This window comes from Mauremys reevesii, linkage group 1, assembly GCF_016161935.1.
Source record: "Mauremys reevesii isolate NIE-2019 linkage group 1, ASM1616193v1, whole genome shotgun sequence".
Classification (NCBI taxonomy): Eukaryota; Metazoa; Chordata; order Testudines; family Geoemydidae; genus Mauremys; species Mauremys reevesii.
The window spans coordinates 241618937-241642532 of record NC_052623.1 but is presented as its reverse complement, the minus strand read 5'-3'; the positions used below and the strand labels follow the sequence as shown (position 1 = coordinate 241642532).

The 23596-nt window shown below is 41.4% G+C and overlaps 1 protein-coding gene across 5 annotated transcripts in view; it reads right to left on the bottom strand.

The window, feature by feature from the left end:
• Positions 1 to 23596, bottom strand: part of ETNK1 (ethanolamine kinase 1) — a 79955-nt gene that overhangs the window by 50526 nt on the left and 5833 nt on the right. For 2 of the 5 annotated variants that reach the window (XM_039543347.1, XM_039543340.1), the window contains exon 2: positions 17712 to 17864. The exons of 1 other annotated variant lie outside the window; for it this stretch is intronic. In XM_039543347.1, coding sequence (XP_039399281.1) covers positions 17712 to 17834 — 123 coding nt within the window. In that variant the 5' untranslated portion in view covers positions 17835 to 17864. Of the gene's footprint in view, positions 1 to 16818; positions 16982 to 17682; positions 17865 to 23596 lie in introns of those variants that run through there. 2 more of the 5 variants (XM_039543313.1, XM_039543321.1) reach the window with 2 other exon arrangements.

Here is a 23596-nt window from a genome sequence, read left to right as displayed (position 1 = left end):
ATCCCCATCTCCATGTCTGCATCTTTCCTTCCCCATTCTCACACACACACACACACCCATCTCCATGTCTGCCTCTTTCCTTCCTCACTCCCTCATCATCCCCCCCATCTCCATGTCTGCCTCTTTCCTTCCTCACTCCCTCATCATCCCTCCCCCCCTATCTCCATGTCTGCATCTTTCCTTCCCCATTCTCCCGCCCCCACACACACCCATCTCCTGGGCTGCACCTTTCCTTCCCCACTCCCTCATCACCCCCCCCATCTACATGTCTGCCTCTCTCCTTCCCCACTCCCCCATCATCCCTCCCCCACAATCTCCATGTCTGCATCTTTCCTTCCCCATTCTCCCCCCACACACACACACACCAATCGCCCTGGATGCATCTTTCCTTCCCCACTCCCTCATCATCCTCCCCTCTCACCCTCCCAATCTCCCTGGCTGCATCTCTTTCTCTGCTCCCTCCCTCCCCCCAATTATCCTGGCTGCATTTCTCCTTTTCCTCTCCCTCAACTTTCTGGCTGAGTTTACTCTCTGCTGCCCCCAGGGAAATTTTTTTGTGTTCTTCTTTAATGAATAACCCATCTACATAACATCCATCTTTTTACCTGCCTATATCCATATGAAGCATCCAAGGAAATGATTAATGAAAGCAGTTCATTATTTTATGGAAAAATCAGATGCAAAAGATTAACCCTAAGGTATAAGTCACCTTGCCTTTCACCTCTTAGTTTAGCTATGCTTAATGTGAGGTAATTTACAACAGAAGTGAGAACACCATATCTGTGTGGAACAAAGGTCAATTTGTGGTTAAAGGAGGGACATTTGAAACACCTTAGTTTACTTTGCTGTTGTCCTTTTGCATTATGTTCATTTTTGCCTCTAACATGTGTGCCATTTTTCAAACTTTATTTTTCCCTGAACATAAGTTATTTTCCTAACCAACTTTTTCCCCCTCACTCTTTTCTCTTTCTGTAGTTTCAACAGTAACTGTGTGCAATAGCATTTACAGACTTAGGCTTAGATCCTCATCGGTTTGTAGGCTCCTAGCTTCCATTGGTTTTAGTGGAAGTTAGGAGCACAAATACTTTTGAGGATCTGGGCCTTAGCCAACCCTAAAAGCCTCTTCCAGAGAATTTACCCAAATTTAAACATCTGCCTAATAATCACCCTACCTCTCCTTAAGTAACATGGAGTAGTTCTGCAATGTGAACCTTGCTTTTGTCAAGGTTTACAAGCCAATTTGAGTTCGTTCCATGCCTTTACGGGTTGGAGTGCACATTTTCAAAGCCAGACTCTCTACCACAACTTGACTCTTTCCCAAATTAGAAAAATTATGCTTTTGGAACCAGTAATCCTGTTTTCCAGCTGACTCTGATGTTATCCTGTAAAGATCACCATAAACAGCAGTCTGCATAACAGTTTCAAAATTAATGATTTAGAGAAACATACATAGGAATTGATCAGTTTCCCAGTTCTTGTTACTATTGTAAAGCCATGGACTATCCCAATGCACCATCTTGCAGCCCAAGGCAGTTTTTCCTAATTGAGGCAGCAGTAGGTTCATTTTAACAGGCCAGGGCAAGGAGAAGCCAACATATACTAACAACATAGCATGTCCTATTTTAATAAAATTTCAGGACAGGAGCAATTACAACACAGTTCATAAGGTCCTCACCTCTGGACCCTCCCATTACCTAAAGTTCACACAAAAAAGTCTCTGAGTCTAGTTAGGCTACTCTGAAGCTAAAGAGAAACCATCACCCACTGCAGCTTACATGTGTTCTACTCCCTTCTGTCTTGCTCAGCTTCCTGATCCCTTCCTGTATAAATACCCAGCTCTAGGCTGAGGTTGGCTGAAGCTACTTGAAAAACTCACGTGAAAAAGTAGCATATACATCTTCACAATTTTATTATAAAGCATGTTTATTACAGCAGTGACTAAGGATCAACAAAGAATAGGGCCCTGTTGTGCTAGGCAGTATACAAACACAGAGTAGTACAGTCCCTGTTGACAGACTCAAGGTACTTTCTTTTCATCATGGTGGACCCTAAACCTGGAACCACCCTCTTTGTCAACCAGTAAGTAACTTCTCCATCCTCTTTTAAATCCTCTTCTTAAATCTTGCCTCTTCTCTTCTCATCAATAATCTTTGTAATCGCCCTTCACTTGAAGTTTTGTTCTTACTTTTCTCTAGAGTTTGTATTGTGTTTATATTGTAAACACTCTAGGGCAAAGATATATTTGTCTATACAAAACATCATATAAACTAAATGGGCATCTGCTGTGTTTTAAGGGACAACTTAGTGTGTGTGATTTAATGTTATTTGTGTAAACGTCTTATTCCATGTAATTGCCTATTTTCCATAAAGTCCTGATAATACATTGAGATCCTTTCAGGGTTGCAGTGGTGGTAACTAGATAGACATGGGCCTGAATCAAAATCCTAAATCCAAACACTTCAGAAATCTGAGTAATTTAGAATCCATATCTAAATGTCATAGTTTGATTACTGTTAGAAATGTAGTCAACTTCTGGCCTGCCCTTTTGGTTACTTCTAAATACATCCACTCACACCTTGATTTTTTAAAAAATGTTTCCTGCCCTTCTCCATCCCATCTTTTTTTCATTCCTCCATTTTCTCCATTATTCCTCACCATCATTTCTCTTCAGTTTCTCCTCTTTTTCTTTATATCTATTTTCTAAATGCAAAACTGGCTTTAAATTTATGCTGTAAGAAAAACTTTTTCTTCTAAATGACATCAGAACAGCTTTAAACATGTTTGAAAAATCTCATCCTTCACACACACGAAGGTTCCTCTGGAAATGATGGTTTCACAGGCATGCAGTGCATTACCCTCTTCCTCTGCTCAAGCAGATTGGTAAGGTGACAAAATAAAAGTTGTTGCAGGGCTCAAGAGCAGCATGACATTGGCATGGCATGACAAATGTCAAAGGCTGAACGTGCCAGCTTGCTTACATGAGTTCTTAATTTCAACAAGAGGGTTCATTCTAAATCAGGGATCTCGTCCTGCAAACTCTGGTCCTGGTGCTTGCTATCATAAATAGCCCCAAGTTCAGTTGTTGATTATGAGTAGTCTCATTGACTTTGCAAAGTCTCACTGACTTCTCAAAAGTTGATTGTGAGGATATTTTAAGCAGAAGGGATACTGTGAAAGACAGCATGAGAGCTCAATTTGTTTGGGAGGTAGGGGAATTGAGCTTCCTCTTGTTAAATATTTACCAGAAGATCCCTTGTTTTCTAGGTGGTATATAGACGAAAGAAGTAAGAAGTTTATATATAAGCATAAAGCCATGTCCCCCTACACTGTACCTGATTTTTGCTTGGGAGTGTTTGGGGTACTCCCCCATGTTAAATTAGTTAAACTAAAGTTGTGGCTTGGCCCTTAGCCCTTAAACCCATCTTTTGTGTGCTGTGTATATGTAATCTCTGCATGTCCAAGTCAATTTACAGGAAACATTTCCCACAAAACTGGGGTATTTGTCTTAAAGCTTTTAAGGGCAATTTCTTTTGGTTTTTAGCCTAGTCCCAGTGGCCACTACTATAGTCTCCAACCTGTGAAATCTATAAATAAGGACATTTGAGGAAAAAAGTAATGGCACTCCACTGACCTTCACTGGATTAGAGGAGTTTTCCTTGGAGGGGCAGAGAGAGAAGATGATTAATATTTTTTCTGAAAAATAAAGTCTGTCTCTAAGCAGCGACATTGGCATGTATGGTAGCTATGTGACTGGCTTTTGGTCATAACTTTGCCACTCTCCTTCCCTTCCTCTCCAACTATTCAGAAAGGACCTATGTAAGCACTTATGCATTCTGCTCCCTCCTTCGGCTCATTATCTTTCCTGCTTTTAGGTTACATGACCCCCAACAATAAACATCTGGGTTGTTTTTTGTTGGTTTTTTTTAAAACAGGCCCAGAACTGGTTTTAGCCTCCCAGATTCAGTTCTCCTGGCTGTTTTCCAACATCCGATAAGGAAGAAATTGCTTTAAAGACAGCCCAATACACAAGATTTGATTGTAGATGGTAAGTGAGTTTAATCTTTGTAGCCCCAATTAATTATTATAATAATAGTTTGCACATCTGAGGACCTCAAAATGCTTCACATACACTAACAAATTAATCCCCACAACATTTCTGTGGGTTATGGGTAGAGAAGTATTGTCCTAATTTTACAGATGTGGAAACTGGGTCAAACAAAGGTGACCCTGACCCTAACTTGTTATTAGGTCACACAGCAAGTCAGTGGGTAGAACTGGAATAGAACTGTGGGCTTTGACTCCCAGTGCAGTACTTTAGCCACGAGGCAACCTCTCTCTAAAGAACATATAATCTTTATTGATTATTCAGCATCTGTTGCCTATGTCAAGCCAACTCACATCTCTGTACTAACATTTAATTCTCTTACTCAACTCCTACACTTATTATATTGATTTCTAAAGGGCATAGTACCCTAGCATCCATATTGATTTGCCATCTGGAATTCTAGATGCACAGGGATATTATAGCTTTATGATCACTTTGATTGTTCTTTATGATCAAATTTTGATCTTGTTAAATACTAACTTAAAATATATCATTTTATAACTATTACATCTTGTCTGGCTATAAATGTCTCCAACATGGATGCTGCAGGATCCCTTTTCTTGTGTAAATTGCCCAAAGGTTGTGGATTACAACTCATGCAGGTACATTTTACAAAAGATACATATGACAGCAGAATAAGACCTTGAACTCTTTGCAGTTTTATGATTTAATTTTGTAGTAGTATAGTAAGTGCCAGTAGGATTTGAGACCAATTAAATGGTTCAGTTTTGGATCCCCTATTTCCCAATCTTTTTAGCATAGCTGATCCAATAACTGTTATGTTGAGCCAGTCTCAATTTCTCCTGGGCATGTCAAAGATCCTATTACACACTCAATATCCAAACTCCCATTTTTGTTGCTCAGCTGCCCAGATCTAAACAAAAACTGTGGGGCTGATACTTGTAACTCTAAGCTTTGCCCTAAAGACTAACAGACGTTTTGCAGCATGAGCTTTCGTGGGTGAATGCCCACTTCGTCGGATGCAAGAGAGTCTTGCATCCGACGAAGTGGGCATTCACCCACGAAAGCTCATGCTGCAAAACGTCTGTTAGTCTATAAGGTGCCACAGGATTCTTTGCTGCTTTTACAGAACCAGACTAACACGGCTACCTCTCTGAAGCTTTGCCCTGTTAGCTTTCCCACCAATTTCCTGAGCAGGGTAAGGGACTTTTGCTAGACATTTGTGATGCTCTGTCCTGGCCAGCCTTATATTCCCCTTTTTTGTCAAGTTTTTGTACAGTACCAGCATTTAGCTGAATGGCTTCCACAGTAGAATAAACTTTCCTACCAAACATGTTTAACTTTTTTGAGTCTTTTGATTTTGGGGTTGCATCCTGATGTCCTGCCTTTCTCTCTCATTGGCAGCAGATACCACTGGGGGCAGGGGATGGGAGTAAAGAAGCTCATAACCCTGGGAGGGTACATAAATCTTCCACTCAGTCCTCTTTGAAGTTGGGAAAAGAGATGAAGGTGTCTGCCACAGTCCCTTAACTGGGTCCATAATGGCCTCATTTAGGGTATGACGATCAGCAGATAGTGATTGATCTATCAGGGATCAATGTATCGCGTCTCGTCTAGACACGATACATCAATCCCCGAGCACGCTCCCCGTCGACTCCGGAACTCCACCAGGGTGAAAAGCGGAAGCAGAACGACAGGAGAGCAGCGGCCATCAATCCCATGCCTCGAGGATGCGAAGTAAGTCAAACTAACGTTGACTTCAGCTATGCTATTCTCGTAGCTGAAGTTTTGTATCTTAGATCGATTCCCTCCCCCGCCCCCTAATGTAGACCAGGCCTTAGAGTCAGAGCCACTCTGGAAGGACCTGCACTGGCTAAAATATTGATCAAGCAGTGAGAGGATTCTTTTACTTCCTCCACCTGTATGCTGAGATGTAAAACAACCCTCTTTAACAATTCCTGGTGCACCATATAGTCATCTGGGGGAGGCAACATGCCCCCCGCCCCAAGACTGCATCATCAAGGGATGAGGAAGAGAAGGCTAGCACTGGCTGTGGATGCTCTTCCTCCCTTTCTGGAGGGTCCTGTTGAGCAGGCTCTTGGAGTCCAGTACCAGGCATGGTAATGGACTCAGGAATGGGTGCTGCCTGATGGGTAGGTACTTGAATGCCTTTCTGAGGTCACCGAATAGGAGTACCAGGAAAACGATCTAGAAACTGTGGAAAAGCCCCACGGATTCCAAAAAGGCCACTGGACAGGCATGCGCTCCCCCCCACCAACCCTGTGACCACTTGGCCAACCACTCAATGATATTCCTGTGATAGGATCCATGGAAGGCTGGAAACGTTTGGAGGAGGGGTAGCGAGAGCAGCTCTGCGAATGGGAAACTTAGTACCCAACCTCTGATGAGAAGACATCATCTCTCAATAAGCTGACCAGAGGTGCAGTTCCAGATGGTGCCAGTGACTGGTGTGGAGGTGGAGAGGCCCACAGAGAAGCGAACATTGCAGGTTTCCCCTCTGAGGGTACCAAATGGCGAGCTGTCAGAGGTACATGAGGCTGGCCTGGTAACAAGCGTTGTAGTGATCTTGCAGGTTCTCCCATGTCCGCCAGCACCAATAGCATCAACTCTTGCACTGCCGGTGATACCAGCACCAATAGAGTCAGGAGGTCCCTGGCACCTGCAAACATCTCCAGTGACCAGTACTGAGATGGTGTTGGTACAGTGTGGTGCTGCCGATGTGGAGGAAGCTCCTTCTGGCTCTGGACTTGACGTCATCTGCCTAGGCACTGGGCAATGGTGGCATCTTCTGCAGTACCAAAGCAGAGGTATGCTTGGGCTTAGACCACACTCTATTCTTCTCCTCATGCCTAGCAAAGTTCGGTGTCAGGGATCTTCCCATTCTGGCAGTCTGCTTATGCCTCTTCTTAGGCACTGGAAATGGTGAGCGGTGTCGGGACTCAGGTACAATAGGAGGAATGCTCCTTATCCATGCTAAGTCACTCTGATGATTTTGACCAACATTGCTCAAATGGAGGTCTCAAGGCTGCCTCTATGAGTAGAAACTTTAGCCTGGCTTCATGGTCTCTCTTTGTGCAAGGCTTAAAAGTCCTTAAAATTTGGCAACGCTCTCCAATATGAGCTTCCCTGACGCACTTCAAGCTCATGGTCATGGACTGCTCACGGTCATCATGACCTTACTGAAGGAAATGCCAGGCTTGAAGCCCGGAGACCAAGAACTGGGAGTCAACCAAAATCCTGAGTTGTCTTTAAAAAAATCTAACTAAATATTAATTATATACAATAAAAAAGAACACAGTCCACTGAGAGAACTTGCAAATGCAAGAAGAGCAGTTTCAGCAACTGTCACAGGTGGGCTGCTCTCTTCTCACTTCTCCTGCTTTGCAGAAAAGGGGCAGGAGGCTCGGAGTCAGCTGGGCCTTTTATACTGATGCCAGCGGCATGCAGCAGCAGAGGGCACTTGAGCCATACTGACGGATACCACTGACAGAAAGAAATTCCAGCAACTGTGCATGGGCACATGCACCTCAAGAGTGGAATGCACATGTGCAATCACTCAAAGAAGAACTTTTACTTTCTTCTTTCATTTTGGTAAGTAAAACCTACTTTAGTAGCAATGATCTATCTCCTCTTCATCAAGTTACTATGCTTTTTTTAATTTACAAACAAAAAGTACTCTAAAAGGCAATTTATAACCAACTGTGCACTCTCTCATTAGTCTTACTATTCCAGTATGAGCTTGGGACCAAGCAATGTGTAAGCATTCAGGGAGAGACAGCCTGCCCCATATTGCATACAATCTATATAAATTAGCCATAGGATAGATAAGAGGGAAAATAGAGGCACAGAGAGGTGAAGTGACTGGCTACATAACAGTCTAGTGACAGAGCCAAATATAGAACCCACATTTCCTGACTCCTGTGCTACTGCCCAATCCACTGGACTATGTTGCCTCTCCAGTTATTATGGTAAAAATGTATATTCTACAACTGGGGCTTCTTTGTGCTGGGTACTGTGCATATGCAGAAAAGGGACAACCCCTGCCCCTGCTTCATTATGATGATTTTCAGTCAGACTTGCAGAAAGCCCACTGGATGGAGACTTGTTGAAAGTACATAACTGCAAGCTAATGGCTAATTATTCCATTTTGTTATGAGACGTTTTGCAGCATGAGCTTTCGTGGGTGAATGCCCACTTCGTCGGATGCAAGACAAATTTCACCCACGAAAGCTCATGCTGCAAAACGTCTGTTAGTCTATAAGGTGCCACAGGATTCTTTGCTGCTTTTACAGAACCAGACTAACACGGCTACCTCTCTGATTTTGTTATGAGTCATGCTGTCTCTGGACCTCTCAGCATTTGACATAGAGGACCTTTTTTGATCGTGACAAAAAATGATTTGGAGTTTTGTGCATGACCTTGAGCAGGCATGAAATTTATTTGGCTAATTGCTTGGCAATAGTTTCACTAGGCTTGCATGATTTAGAACCTGCTTCTTTCCATAGTGGGGTTCCTCAGGGATCTGTATTATGTTGTCTGCTATGCATTTACATGATCCCTCCTTATGTCATTATATGGAAACCTGAAGTACACTTCCATTATGGACAGGTGAAGCTGGTTGAGCTGCAAAATCCAGTTGTTATGTTGAAGAATTGCCACTTTGAGGTCTGTTATTGAGTGACCAGAGAGATTGAAGTGTTCTCCTATTGGTTTTTGAATGTTATGATTCCTGATGTCAGATTTGTGTCCATTTATTCTACGCAAAAGACCTCAAAGTGGCAATTCTTCAACAAAAAAACTTCAAAAACAGACTCCAACGTGAAGCTGCAGAACTGGAATTAATTTGAAAACTAGATACCATCAGATTAGGCCTAAATAAAGACTGGGAGTGGTTGGGTCATTACAAAACCTAAACTTAATTTCCCCAATACTAATTTCTCCCTACTGTTACTCACACCTTCTTGTCAACTGTCTGTAATGGGCCACTCTCTTACCACTTCAAAAGTTATTTGCTGTTAATAGATTTATCTTGTTAGACTAACCTAACACTTGGTAAAGCACCCCCATCCTTTCATGTATTTATACCTGCTCCTGTATTTTTTACTTCATACATCTGATGAAATGGGTTCTAGCTCATGAAAGCTTATGCCCAAATAAATTTGTTAGTCTCTAAGGTGCCACAAGGACTCCTCATTTTTTTTTACCTAAAACTTGAGTTGACCTAACTGCGTCGCTCAGGGCTCAGAAAAATTTCAGGCATTGTACAACATAGTTAGGTTATCTTAACCCCCACCGTAGATGCAGCTAGGTTGACACAAGAATTATTCTGGTGACCTAACTGCCACCTCTTCAAGAGGTGGATTTAGTATGGCGATGGAAAAACCACTTCCATCACTGTAATAAATGTCTATGCTACAGTGCTGCAGCTTTGCCACTATAGCACTTGTAATGTAGGCATAGTCACAGAAAGTCATATAGCACATCTCATCCTTCAGTCCTCTCTAAGGCAAAATTCTCCATGAAGTCAATGGGAATTTGGCCTGAGTAAGGACAGAAGGATTTGGAGAACAATGGGTTAAATTCTGCTCCCAGATACATAAATATACCCCCAAAGTGATTTGCATCTGTGCAGATGAGAGCAGAACTTGACCTTGTGTATTTTAAAAGCTGCAGCACACTGATTTCAATGGGACTACCTACCTGCTTACAATGATGTTTCTACTTAAGTGCTTTGCTGGATTAGGTTTTAAGAGTCTAATTCATTTCCTTTGTAGCTAAATTAACCCCTTGAATAGGAATTAATGTAGATTGTTTTACTAATGTAGCCTCCCTGTTTCTCAAGTTTGGGTTCATAAACCGCATCTTGCTGCTTCTTTGGCTGAAATGCTGTCACTTTTCCAAGCTCTTGATATTTATTGCACTAGTTTTTTGGAGGAGAGAATGCAAAAACTGTATCTTGTTTCTGCCTGATGGGTATGAAGGCTAGTTTGAAAAGACATCACTCCTTTTGGATCTTTTAATGAGAGAAAAAAGAATTCATTCTAGTAAAACTCATGTCCAGTAAACTTAGAATAAATGAAAGGAAAACATTTTTCACCTCTCATAGGCCTGGGGAACACACTGCCCCAGGTGGTTTGTTAAATTCTGTGGCTGGATAGTTTTATGGCTAATAATAACATCTGCAGTTACTGTACACAGCACCTGCTAAGATAAGGATAATTAAATCTCATTCTTTCAGGACATAAACTAATCTCCACAGAAATCAGGTGGGAATTTTTTCTCCCAATTATTTATTAGGTGCAGCAGTGCACATCTGCTTAGGTTCATTATAGGTTTTTCACTTTCTGTTGAAGCATCTGGTCCTGGACACGACTGTAGCAAGTGAATAAATGTGATGGATCTGGTATTTTGGTCTCCTTAGTGGAAATCTTACAAGACCCCCAAAACCTTTGTTAATTTCACAGCTAATCTATCTTTGTACACTGTCAGTCATGGAATGTTACTTTATTCTGGCTTCTTGAAGTAAGCTCCTTGCTCCGGAAAGGCTTGCTCCCCCCACCTCACTAGAGGCAAATGCAGACCTATTCTGAAGGTATAGGGAACTAAGACAGATCCTGTATTTAAATATAAAATTAAAAAAATCCAGGGAAACTAGTGTAACTTTAATGGCATTACCCCTGATTTATACTGGTATACATGAGAAATGAACTAGGCCCATGGTTTTTAGCTCAAAGCACGTTTGTGTCAACACATCAGTGCACAGTGCCAGCTGGTTGTATATTGCACAGGGTCTTCACCATCATGGCTGAGGCTGCCTTACCCGCACCTGTGGGCTGTGCAGGGCCAGGTGCCGCCACAAGCTGGACAAGCAGCTTGGCCCCGGAGGTGGTGGTGGCGGCGGCGGCGGCTGCTGCTGCGCTGCCTCCTTGCTTCCACTTAGGATTGCCACCTTTTCCACAGATCAAAAAACCCAGACATCAGGGCTTGTTAAATGGCATCTGGACACACAAGACGAAACCTGGACTGTCCGGGTGAAAACTGGATGGGTGGCAACCCTTCATTGGCCATAACCATATAACAGTGAAGAGAACAGGATGGATAACAGTTTAGTGCAGAAGTTTTACATTATGTGTACGGCCAGGTCTACACTACAACTTACATCGATGTAACTGCATCCCTCGTGGTATGAAAAATCCACACCTACGAGGGAAGCAGTTATACCAACCTAATCCCTAGTGTAGACAGCGCTGAGTTGATGGGAGGGCTTCTCCCATCAACATAGCTAACACCTCTCACAGAGGTGGATTAACACCAGTGCAGCTGTGCTGCTGCAGCGTTTTAAGTGTAGACCTGTCCTAAAATAACGTATGTAATAAACCTCAGAGAAAATGGCTCGGTTAAAGGAAAACTACCATTCTGAAATTGTTTAAGGGTCAAATTCTCTAAATTATACTGGTGTAAATAAGGATAAACTATTGACTTCTAGTGGAAGCACACAAAGAATTCATTGTGAGAGCATTATATATATTCAAAATAACTCGTAAAACATTTATGTATACATACATACACACACAAGCAAATAATTTTAGTGCAAGCTGATTTTTCTATAGTACAGTGTGAAAATTAGAATCTATTTCCACATTATGTATTCAGAACACATGATTCCAATCTCCATTTTGTAGACCAGAGAGAGACAGTTCTTCTGAGACTGATGCAACTTTACAGTATCTTCCCTAATGAGCTTGCTAGCTGTTCATGTGCCCGCTGGGGAAATCCTGATCATCAGGGAATTATTTAGTTCTCAGTGTCATTGTGCACTCTATTCCAGTTGTTTAAGGTGATACTGCATGTGGTACATATTAGCTTTCACTTTCTATGCTTTCTTTTCATAATCACATTTCTGTATAATCTTTTGCTATTTAACGGTTAAAGTTGTTATATATCTTTGTCTGGATAAAAGTCACATATACCTTAAAAAATGTAACTGTGATTCCTAGATGTGACTATTACTGGGTGGCTTGCTTGTGGGCCTGAGGGGCTGGGGCTAAGCCAGCCCTGATTACTGAATGAACCACACCTGGGCTGAATCAGGCAATCCTCATATAAAAGAGCAGGAAAGTGTAGGGAAAGGGTAAATCCAGGAGATAGTGGTGATGTCTGTAGAAATTGCAGGGAGTAAGAAGGCTCCTGAGTTACTAGGGAAGAGCAGGAGAGCTCTGTCTAAGCAGGGGAGAGAGTGTGTGAGTTTGTGTTTATGTTGTTTTTGGATTAATTAGCAGAGAAACACTGAATGGGGGTTGAGGCCTAGAGGGCCAGAGTGAACCCAGAGGACTCAAAGTGACCCCAGAGGGGATTTGTTTGAACTCCCTGTAGGCTGTGAGTTCTTAAAAGGGCCAGAAGAGGAGGAAAACATAGGCAGGATGCTGTAGAGTGACTTCTAGCCATAAGGGGGCACTAGGATGGTGGCCAGCTGTATTACAGTGACCTTGAGGAATTCTGTATCCCTAATTGCCTTTTCCCCTACAGGAAATGGAGTATGTTTTAACTGTGAACTTGCCCACCACCCCTATAGAAATCAGAAAACCAATGCTCATGGTTACACCAATTTTGTATGAAGTGAGTAGTAGTAAGTAATTTCATATAAAATGCAAGTATCTTCATGCAGCCACTTGGTAGACAATGCTGATGATGGATATTAAAATGTTGCAATTTCCCCATAAGATTTTAATTCCAGCACAAATTGTTCTAGTGGGGATGGATAGCTCAGTGGTTTGAGCATTAGCCTGCTAAACCCAGGGTTGTGAGCTCAATCATTGAGGGGGCCACCACTGCTGAATTGCCACCAAATCTACAGGACTGGCAGCCCTCCTACAGGCATACCACCAAAGGCTGCCTGACTGCCACCCTCACAGGGACCAGCAGGGCACCCCTCCCCCCGCAGCTTGCCACCCCAGGCACACACTTGGAGCGCTGGTGCCTGGAGCCACCACTGTAGTGAAGGCAGGGTGCTGGACTCAATGACCTTTCAGGGTCCCTTCCAGTTCTACAAGATAGGTATAGCTCCATATATTATTACCAATTTCCTGCAGAAAGCACTGCAATGATGGTCTCCCTAACTGAGATCAAATGTTACTGGTACAACTTCCCATGTCCTATTTCAATAAAAGATGTTATTGTTATGGTGAAGGTTGGGTGAAATCATTGAAGCTGGTGGGTATGATAGCTGCCCTTTATTAAAGATAAATGCAAAAAGCAGATGAGTTTCTTTGTGGAGTAAGAAGCTGAAACAATAAGAGCCATTGCCAAAAACACAAGGCCATATACAAGGCTGGTCAGAAGCTGAGCTATGTGGGTGGAGGGGTTAATGTGGGGGACTGGCTAGTGTTTGGTGGAGGTGTATATATCTGTGGGCAAAAGCAGACAGCAGGAGAAGCCAAGTGGGAGCAGGGTTTTTTTGGTCAGAGAGCTGGCTGGAAAGAACCTTGAAAATATCAGCAAACTCTCTCCTGCTGTAGGATTTTCTGTACATTCTTTGTAAATAAACAGGCTTGCATCAAATAAACACCTAACTCAATCATTAACTTCTCCTAACAGAAACACCCTACAACACCCTGAATATTGATTAACTGCATGGGTCAAAAAGGGTGAAACTATATTCTAGTCATTCTTTCCTCTTGCCTTAAAGATACAGCATATCTTGAAAATGGAAGGACTGAAATATTGTGGTCAGAGCAAGAGGCACAGTCAAGAGTTATAGACACTATTTCCTGATTCTGCCATTCACTTACAGTGGGGACCTTGGGCAAATCACTTAACCACTTCCTACCACCATTTCTCCATCTGTAAAAGAGGCATGATGCTTACTTCCTTGCAAGGGTAACATGAGAATCCATTTTTTAGCAGTTTGGAATCCTTGGATGAAAGATCCTGTATAAAGGGTCAATCCTGGAAATTTTAGTCATCCCAAACTCCCTTTGGTTTACATTTAAATTTTGGCTCTTAAGTGCAGTAGCATTTTGAAAAGAGGAAACATCTAGCATCTCATTTCCTCTTTTTTTTTTTTTTTTGGTCATCTCTCTCTGTGGTATCCTTTCCTTTCTCCATTTCCTGTGAATGAAATGTGTACTGGAAAAATTCAATATAGTAACAGATTTTTCATTTGAGTTTGATACTGATAAGGAAAAGGGGAAAGATTCCACTGTTTCACCACTCTAAATCTGGAGTAATTCAATTGACTTAATTAAAATATAATGAAAGCCAAAGTTCTGCTGTTTGGTTATACTGTGTAAATCTAGAATGGATTATCTAACAGTAGGCTGATCGTAGAATTTAAAGTGAGAGCCATTTTGTCATTTAGATTAGTGATGTATAAACCTCAGATGTACTGAGAATTTGTTGTGAACAGGAATCCAAAAGTTAATCAAGCATTTGAACTTTATCTGAACTTGTCTGGGCTGGATATCTTATCACTCTTTCTTGCAAGGTTACCAGTACTGTCTGCTTCTTGCTTATTATGAAATAATAATAAAAAGACCCTTTAGGGATATGCGAGCATTTCTACTTGCAGCTTTCATTGAAAATGAGACTTGTATAGAGTTCAAGTAAACACTTAAATAAGCAATAAATTGGACACCTCAAGGGTTTGGTTTTGGTTGAATTTTGAGTGAAGATTTAGGCTGGCGGTAGTGGTCTTTTTTCCCCCAACATTATAATTTAGCATCATTTTTGATAAATTAAACAGATTTTTGCACACATACCACACACAGAGAAGAGAGGAGAAATCTACTAAAGCAACACAATGTTAAAGAGAAGGCCAGACATATTTAGTTGCATAGTTGAGAATTGAAGCTAGAGATCTCCTTGTCTCTCTTTCTCTTACCAATTTGAACATTCACTTCAGTTATCATATCCAGTATCTACCATTTTCTTCAGCACAATACTATAATTTAGATATTTTAGCAGTAGACCTATACCTGCTTAATCCATACATGCTTTGTAGCTGTGTCTATCCTTATTCTTTCAATCCCTAGTAATTACTCAGGGTAGATTCTTTCTGGCCCCTATGCTAGTGTACAGTGGATGGCAAGGGCCCAAGGAACCTTCCATTGTCCTTGCACAGCCTGTGTAAGGGATGGGCAGAATTGCAGTTCCTACTCTCTGGGAAGCATAAGGACTGCTCCCTCCCTACTTCCCTGTGCTCCCCAAAGACAGCAAGGAGGAAGTGAGGACATGACTCCACTCTTCACACTGGCCCAAAGAAAAGGACCAATGAAGTGAAGGGATTAGGTTGCACCCCATACTGGGTATAGCTTTTCTCCAGCACGTTAGTGAGCTCCTAGAACCGTACTTCTTCCTTGAGGCAAATGCCTCTTTAGCTGTTTCATCTGAAGCAGTGTGCAGCTGCGGATCACCGCTTCCTATGTGCTGTACCTTAAAGGCTAAAGTCACACAAATATTTGTTTTTAATGTCTCTCATCATGACCAGTTACATCTTCATACCCACCCCCAATCTTTCATCAAAGCACACCTAGTAAAAGGAAGGCTGGAACAATGTATCCAGTCACAATTTGAATAATTGTATTCAATATTGTTGCCTCTTTTTGACCTGAGCAGCTACAGTACTTGAATTACAGACTCTGGGGATGTTCCAAAGGGGAGTAGAAATAGGTGACAGGTATTTCTTTGATGCAGCTTTATTGACAAAGAATGTACAAAGTTTGCATTGCAGAAGGAGCCAAGAACAAAAGGAGCAGTTTCTTAGTTTAGCTGCCAAGCCTCTTTAGCCAACAGACCCAAACGTTCTCTCTAGGGTCACACTGTGCTCACAGGCTAATGAGGCTTTTTTACCCCCCTTCCCCTTTTTTTGGCCTCTGCCTCTCCGTCCCTGTTTTTGTCTGTCTTCAGTTTCTGTGTCTTCTCCCTTGACCCCTACCCCAAACAATACTCAGCCAAAAGCTTCTGGGCAAGTTCACACCCACCTTTTGCCTTAGGAAGGGGCTTATGCTTAAGTAAATTAATTGAAGGGTAAATTCACACTTATCAATCTCAGTGGGATTTTAACTTAATTTACAAGGTTTTATCCAGCTCATAATAACATCTTCCAAAAGGTTTGCAGGCATGATTAAATTACAAGAAACATGATACCTCTTCCCTGCCTTACCCAATACAGGTTTATTTGATACCTATTAAGGCTAAAATGCTCTGTATGGTGCAGTTACTCAAATACATCCATGTAAATCTATTCTAATCCAAGGGAAGCAGAGAACATTAGCCAGCCTCCTCTCTCTTAAATCTAGTGCCTACTGATTGCAACTGTAGCAGTAGGGAATAGGAGAGAGGTGGTCTCTCAGGTAGGAAGGCACCAAATCACATAGATCTCTATAGATTAAAATCAATATGTTAAATTCATTCCAGAAACCAGTGGGCAGCCAGTGCTGGTAGATGTTCTACTCAGAAAGCACCAGTTTGTTAATTGTGGGAGACCTGAATATTTCACCATCTTAAACTTCCAGATGGATTTAGAATGTAGCCCTATGTATAGTTCATTACAGGAAATCAGTCTTGAGGTGCAAAGGGAATAGGTTATAATTACAAGGTCTGCATTTTAACAAGACAGTCGCCATCTTCTTGCCAAGTGCACATGGTAAAAAATATTCCTGGACACTGCTGCTCTTTGATCATGCAACACAATCCCAGGTTATGAAAATAAATTACAAATAGCAGGTACACACCCTCAATGACAGGTGAAGTAATTGTCATCACCATCCCTTCCCCCAACCTGCTAGTATCACTGCACTCTTTTATATGGCTTGAGCTTCAGCCAACTATCTTCCATCCATACTCCAGTCTCTCTCAAACATTGGTTTGGGACCTCAGGAACAGCTTCTGGGTCAGCTGCAATAAAGATGAAGACACATCAGCAGATATTATAATGAAATAGCTAATGTGTGTATAAAGCAACAAAGAATCCTGTGGCACCTTATAGACTAACAGATGTTTTGCAGCATGAGCTTTCGTGGGTGAATACCCTCTTCTTCGGATGCAAGCTCCTGATACTTGACTGTGTGTATAAAGTTGTTTGTGCATAGTGACAATGCTGAAGCCCACAAATTAGTTCCAATAAAAGATCGTATTAGTTAGTGGCCACAGATTAATGATAATGTATCACATGCTATATAACTACTCCTTTTTAATCCACAACTAGTAAAGTTGTAATAATATTTCAAAAAGGACTATTTAACAAAACAAAACAAATCCTTGACTGCATATTGTGTTTTCATTATCTGGGACCCTTAACATAGGAGATACCACAAGAAAGATGTTTAGGATGTTATCTGCAAAAGTTCATGCCCTTTGAAATTTGTAAATCAATGCTGTCATGCTTTTTTCACACACACAAAAAATATCAAGGGTAAAACAATATAAGTTCTGTTCAAAATCCACAAAAACAGAAACATCTGAGTTAAGGCTGAAACTCTGCTCTTAGTTTACCCTGCTGAACTAGGCACTGAAGTTCATGTGGTATTTAGAAATCATCCTGGTCTCAAAGGATGATCTGTGGTTAAGGTGGTCAACTGAGAGTCAGGAATCAATACCTGGCTCTGCCACAGACTTCTTGTGTTACCTTAGGCAAGTCACTTAATCTTTCTGTGCCTCCATTCCTCAGCTGTAGTATGCGAATAATAATACTTCCCTCCTCATAGGAAATACTTGAGAAGTTGTCAGTTATTATGGTGATGGAGGTCATCTAAAAGTACTTGGAAAGAAGATACAACACCTAGACACAAATAAGAGAGTTAATGCTTTTGTGGCCATTGATTTCAACTGCATGTATTTCTAGCAGCAGACATCATGCTGGGAGAATCTCAGTCGCAAAGTAAAAGAATTAAGAATGGCACATCAGCCTTTGCTCTGAGTTTCCTACCCTTTCAGCTTTTAGATAGATTTAGTGTTTTAACCTTAGCTTCCATTCTTTACATTTAATGAAAAAAATGTTATGAGAGAAAACAATCTCATGCAAGCGTTTGATTGGACCATTTCTGAAGCTTCATAGCCATGATACTTTCATATTGATGAGTTAAGGACTCTAAAACAAACAACTTCCTTTTTCAATGAAGTAGATGCTTTAACATTCTTCTACAATCATTAGATTTTGAGATGTCTCTACTGAGGGATGTTTTTTAAATTGACTCTTAAGGGCATACACTAAGGTCCTTACCCTTGACCACCCTGGGATTCCATCCTTTGTTCCATTCTTTTTTTTTTTTTAACTTGGTAATCTTTCTTCTTATTGTATGCATTAATTAGGAATTGTCTTTCATGTTAGTAGAAGCTTTCAGGTAATCATCCTGGATTTGTCCATCTGCTTGATCCTTTGGTCTTGGCTGGTGGCCTATTCACCTTTAGTTTTGGTTTTAATATTTTGTATGTTTTTTGTAAGCCACTTCAGTAATGTCAATCATCACCTTAGACAGGTATTAAATGTGATAATATTATATTCCTGTTTAGGCTTTTGAAGCAGTCCTACTTAATGATGTTTGCTAATAAAATCAAAGTAGGTGTCTACCAACACCACTGTCAAATGGTTAGATAGTCCAAGATCATGCCCATAATTTTTCTGTACAGAAAAGCAAAGGAAGAAAAGATCAGGACTGATGAATGAGCATTTTTCATATTTTGAAAGCAGTTTGGGGGACACTATGCTCATATTTCAAAGTGCTCCATAAATTTCTGTTAACAGGGTCATGTGTATCAATGAACATAACTGTGCCAGGGATGAATTAAGACTAAACAGGGGAGGACAAGCATGGATATTATCCGGGACCCAGGAAGGAACAGTGAGACCAAGGATCCTGCCTTAATCTGCCCAGTAACAAGGTTTATACTGTACAATAGTTTGCAGTTAAGATGTAAGCGTTACATAAATGCCAAGAAGTGTTTACAATAAGAGTTTGAAGCATTGGGTAGCTAGTAGTCAGGAAGGCAGGCTAGATTAATTCACAGTAGCTTAACATGTGCCAATAAGTCAGATCACCCATCTCCTCCTCTCTTTCCACCATGTATGTGATATATCTAAAGCTGTGTCTACCCTAGAATTTTCTGCAGTGAAAAGAGGTGTAGTGCTAGTGGGTCTGCTGGGTAGTGGGTTTCAAACTCCCCCTCCCCCCGCGCCTTGCCTGAGCATGGAGATGTCTCCTATCATCTTTGGGGAGGCAGGAGTTCATCCAGAAATCACAATATTGTTATCAGCTTTATCAACTGCAGTCACCTTGATCAGCAACTAAGAGTCCCACTGCCAGCATCAGTCATGGGTCAGGGACATCCCTTCCTCTTTGGGCTCCAGCTCAACCTCACTCACATGCCAAGGATGCCCCCTGGGTCAGCTCCCTAATGTAGAGTTCCGATTCACAGCCTGCTGTGTCCAGCAGCAGCAGCAGCTACGTTGCTCTCTAGCCAACCTGCACCATGTCAAAGTTAGACTCAGGACTCACAGTTTGTCAGACCACTCCGTTTTATTAGCACAGCTCTCTGCTAATAACACCCAGATAATGTGAGCGGCCATGCAAGACCCAAACAGTCTTATTTATACAGATAAAAGAGCGGGAATTAAACAAAGGGACAAAGAGAGCAAAACAATAAAATTAACCTGGGGCACAGCATGCATATCCTACTTCCTTACTAACTCTTATCGATCTAAGGCTAAGGCTTCACCAATTGCCCTACGTTAATGTCTGTATTCCTGACACCTGGATTGCAGCATTCCAGCAATTTTGCTTAAAGGTACAGACAGCATTTCTTTAATCCTTTCTATTTTTACAATATAATTCATTCTACTTTCACAACCACCAGTGACACAAATGGCATCATACATCCATCCCTCATTGCCCTTTCTTCTTCCCAGGAGTGTCTGCAAGAGGACATCACCCTCCCTCTATTCCACCAGGGATTTGTGATGAAGGGGCCAATTTTTCCAATTTGCTCACTCCCCCAGTCAAAGCTTCTGGGGCAGGCTTTTCAAAACACTGCTCCAGAGGGGCGTCAAACACAGTTCTTTCCGCTGTCTTCCCCAACTGGTGTTTTCATGGTATGATGTATCAACGCTTGGTTAAAATAAGTGTTGAGCTTTGTTGATCTTTTCTGCAGCAGCAGCAGGACACTCACATTTAACATTAAATTGGAGGGGGGGGGTCAAACGTGTATAATCTGCTGTCAAACACAATTGAAGATTCTAGTATAGACAAAAGCCTACACGAGATATTCCGGTAAAAAGTTGTGACTGGCTGGAGACAAGGCATTGCAAACCAGGGAGTCATGTCTGACGGCTGAAAGTGAAACCTCATTGAGTTTCCTTGATGAATGCTTTTTAAAACATAATAGCTTGACACATCTTGGCTATTCCAGAGGAACACAAGAAGCCCACCCATCATATGGATCTTAAGAACAGCATTAATTGTAAGTTTTAGAATGCAGAGCCTTATTGTTTAGCTTATGAGCCAGCTAAATCTCTTTAATGCTCTAAGAAATAGCCTGCATAACCTGTAAAGCGTCATGCAGACTACAGATAAAATTGTATGTACAGCCACTCTACTGAAAATAACCTCCCTCTGAAAAAAAACAGGACTGGTTGTCGTGGAAAAGGGGGAGCAAGTTTTTACTCTTGCTGCCCAAGCTATACTTGTGAGCTGGACGAACAAGGGCTGTCCACTTTTCACAAGCACTACATTGTTTTGAAGCGGGGGTATCATCATCTTTGACCCTGACAACACTTTAAAAATGTAAAACTTCAAGGCTAGTAATACCCCCATCCCCCCCAAAAAAAAGAATTGGGGGGGAAGGGAGAAGGAGGCATTAATTTTTGATTGAATTTATGATAGTGCAGAAAAAGTAAGCATAAAGTACCAACAATGCTAAAGACAGTAAAGAAAAACCTAGCAAATGTAGAATAGTTGTTTTAGTTTGACATATTGTAATTCTCATAAAAGGGTTAATTTCTAGACATTTGTCCTGAGAAGTTGCAAGGGCAACAATGTTAAAGGATCACCAAACAACTAATGAGAATGTATTTGGATGTAAATACTGTTAACATAGTTTCATATGATGTAATTATTAATATAGGTGTTAATTACTGAGAGCTTTGGAAATGTGAAGGGCTGTATAATGGCTATTATTAGTGTATTGCTTGTAATGTCCTTGTTAGACTGTGTGTGCCTGTGCATGGAGAGAATTCAGAACTAGTCTCCCTTGTTGAGAAAATAAATCATCTCTCCAGCCTTCCCATTTGTATCACTGCTCTAATTCAACTGTTCATAAATACAGTGAAAAACAAAATATTAAGTACATACAATATTGTTGTTTGCCTCATACACAGACATAAGACTACAGAACTAGTTCAACTCCTATTCAGCTTCAATATGAAAGGGAAGATAGAAATCAAATTAGTTGTTTACTTATCTACTTATCTTCAAACTTTTCTGTGTTATCTAAAAACGTGAATCTTGTTCCATAAGTAAATATTGATTTATTAAGGCAATCTACTTATTTTATAAGGGTGTAGCTTTTGTGGTTCAATTCTTTAGTGTGTGAGTGGGTTGGTGTATATATAATATTTTGCAATAGCTAAGAATATACATTTCCATGTTAGTGAATCATTTATTTTTTTTAAAATCACAATTCTTTGTTCCCCATTCCTACAGGGAAATTGGAATTAAGTAGAGTGGATAACCACAAAACAGAATATTTGTTATTTTATGGCTCTCCATCTTTGTAAAATGCATGGTATGGGCCTAATCCAAAACCTACTGAAGTCTTTCCATTACTTCAATGAGCTATGGACTGTGCTCTAAGAGGATGGAAATAATCATCAATATCACGTGAGCCTGACTCAAAGCCTGCTGAAGTCAGCAGACTCCCATTGACTTCAATGGGCCACAGATCAGGACCTAGATGCAGGACAGATTATCAAGATAGAATTTTTAGCACAGCTTTGGAGCGGAGTCCAGAGCTGGAGTGCGGACCAGTAGGTTTTTGCCCAGAGCTGGAGCGCGGACCAGTAGGTTTTTGCTCGGAGTTGGAGCGGAGTCGGAGCAGAGCATTTCAAAAATTTGATTGCTCCAAATCCCTGATTTTTAGTATAGTATTGTTCTGTTTGGGTCCAAGTGAAAAACTGATCCCATTTGTTATCCATTTAATAAGATATTCCACATGAGCTGACCAGAAATACAATTGTCTATCTGGAAAATTGAGGGGCCTCCTTGTTTTTTCCCTAAACATAAAGGTTTTCTGTTTTTCCACAAGAAGACAGTGAGAGTTTTAATTGATTTAGTATACCAAATAAATATTCCCACAGATTTAAAAGCCAAAGAAAAGCATTTATTTTTATTAGAGCAGCTCATCTCATAAGTATTATAGGGGTATTTGCTCAATTATCTAGATCTGTCTTTATCTGTTGTATCATAGAAATCTCCAAAAGTTGAATATTGAAGCTGAGATCTCCAGAAACATTAAGGGAAATTGTGAAGTCATTCTGTATTCTGTTCTTCCATAAAATAAAGCTTCTGATTTGGGAACATTTGATTTTATATCCTGAATATGGATCTTAACAATTTTCTCTGTTCCATTCATTTGGAAATTGATTAGAATGGACTTGACAAATAAATTACTGCGTATAAGGCTATTTTATTATCCTTATTTTGATTCCATAAAGATTCACAAATTCTTTTAAGGCCAGGAAAGGCCATTCTGGCAGGGGCGGCTCTAGACATTTTGCCGCCCCAAGCACAGAGGGTCCGCTGGTCCCGCGGGACCAGTGGACCCTCCGCAGGCAAGCCGCCGAAGGCACCCTGCCTGTCACCCTCGTGGCGACTGGCAGAGCGCCCCCCGCGACTTTGCCGCCCCAGGCACGCACTTGGAGCGCTGGTGCCTGGAGCCGCCCCTGCATTCTGGTCATCTAGTTTGACATATCCACATACCTGATTGAGTGGTGGCAGCTTTTACTAGATCTAAACTAGGATTTTAGTTTGGAGGGAAACCAGTGCAGGTCCCCACATTGGAACCCAACAGCTCCAAGTGGGGGTGAGACCTATGACACAGCTCCAAGTGGGGGTGAGACCTATGACATGGTGGCAGCTGTGGGATCATGTCATAGGTCTCACCCCCACTTGGAGCTGTTGGGTTCCAATGTGGGGACCTGCACTGGTTTCCCCCTAAACTAAAATTCTAGTTTAGATCTAGTAAAAGCTGCCACCACTCAATCAGGAAATGTGGATTGAGACACAATCCTTCCCCAAAATCCTTGGGGATCCCAAGAGCCCCAAATCCATGGAGTTCTTATACCCAGGAGAAATAAACCATTTCCCCCTGCTTCCTCCCCCTCCCTTTTCCTAGGAGAGACACCGGGATTTAACTACAGAGGGATACCTCCCCCTCCCCTTTCCCTGAGAATCCACCCAAAGAAAGATCAACCAAGTCCTTAATAGAAAAGAATTTAATAAAGAATAAAAAGAAAAGTCA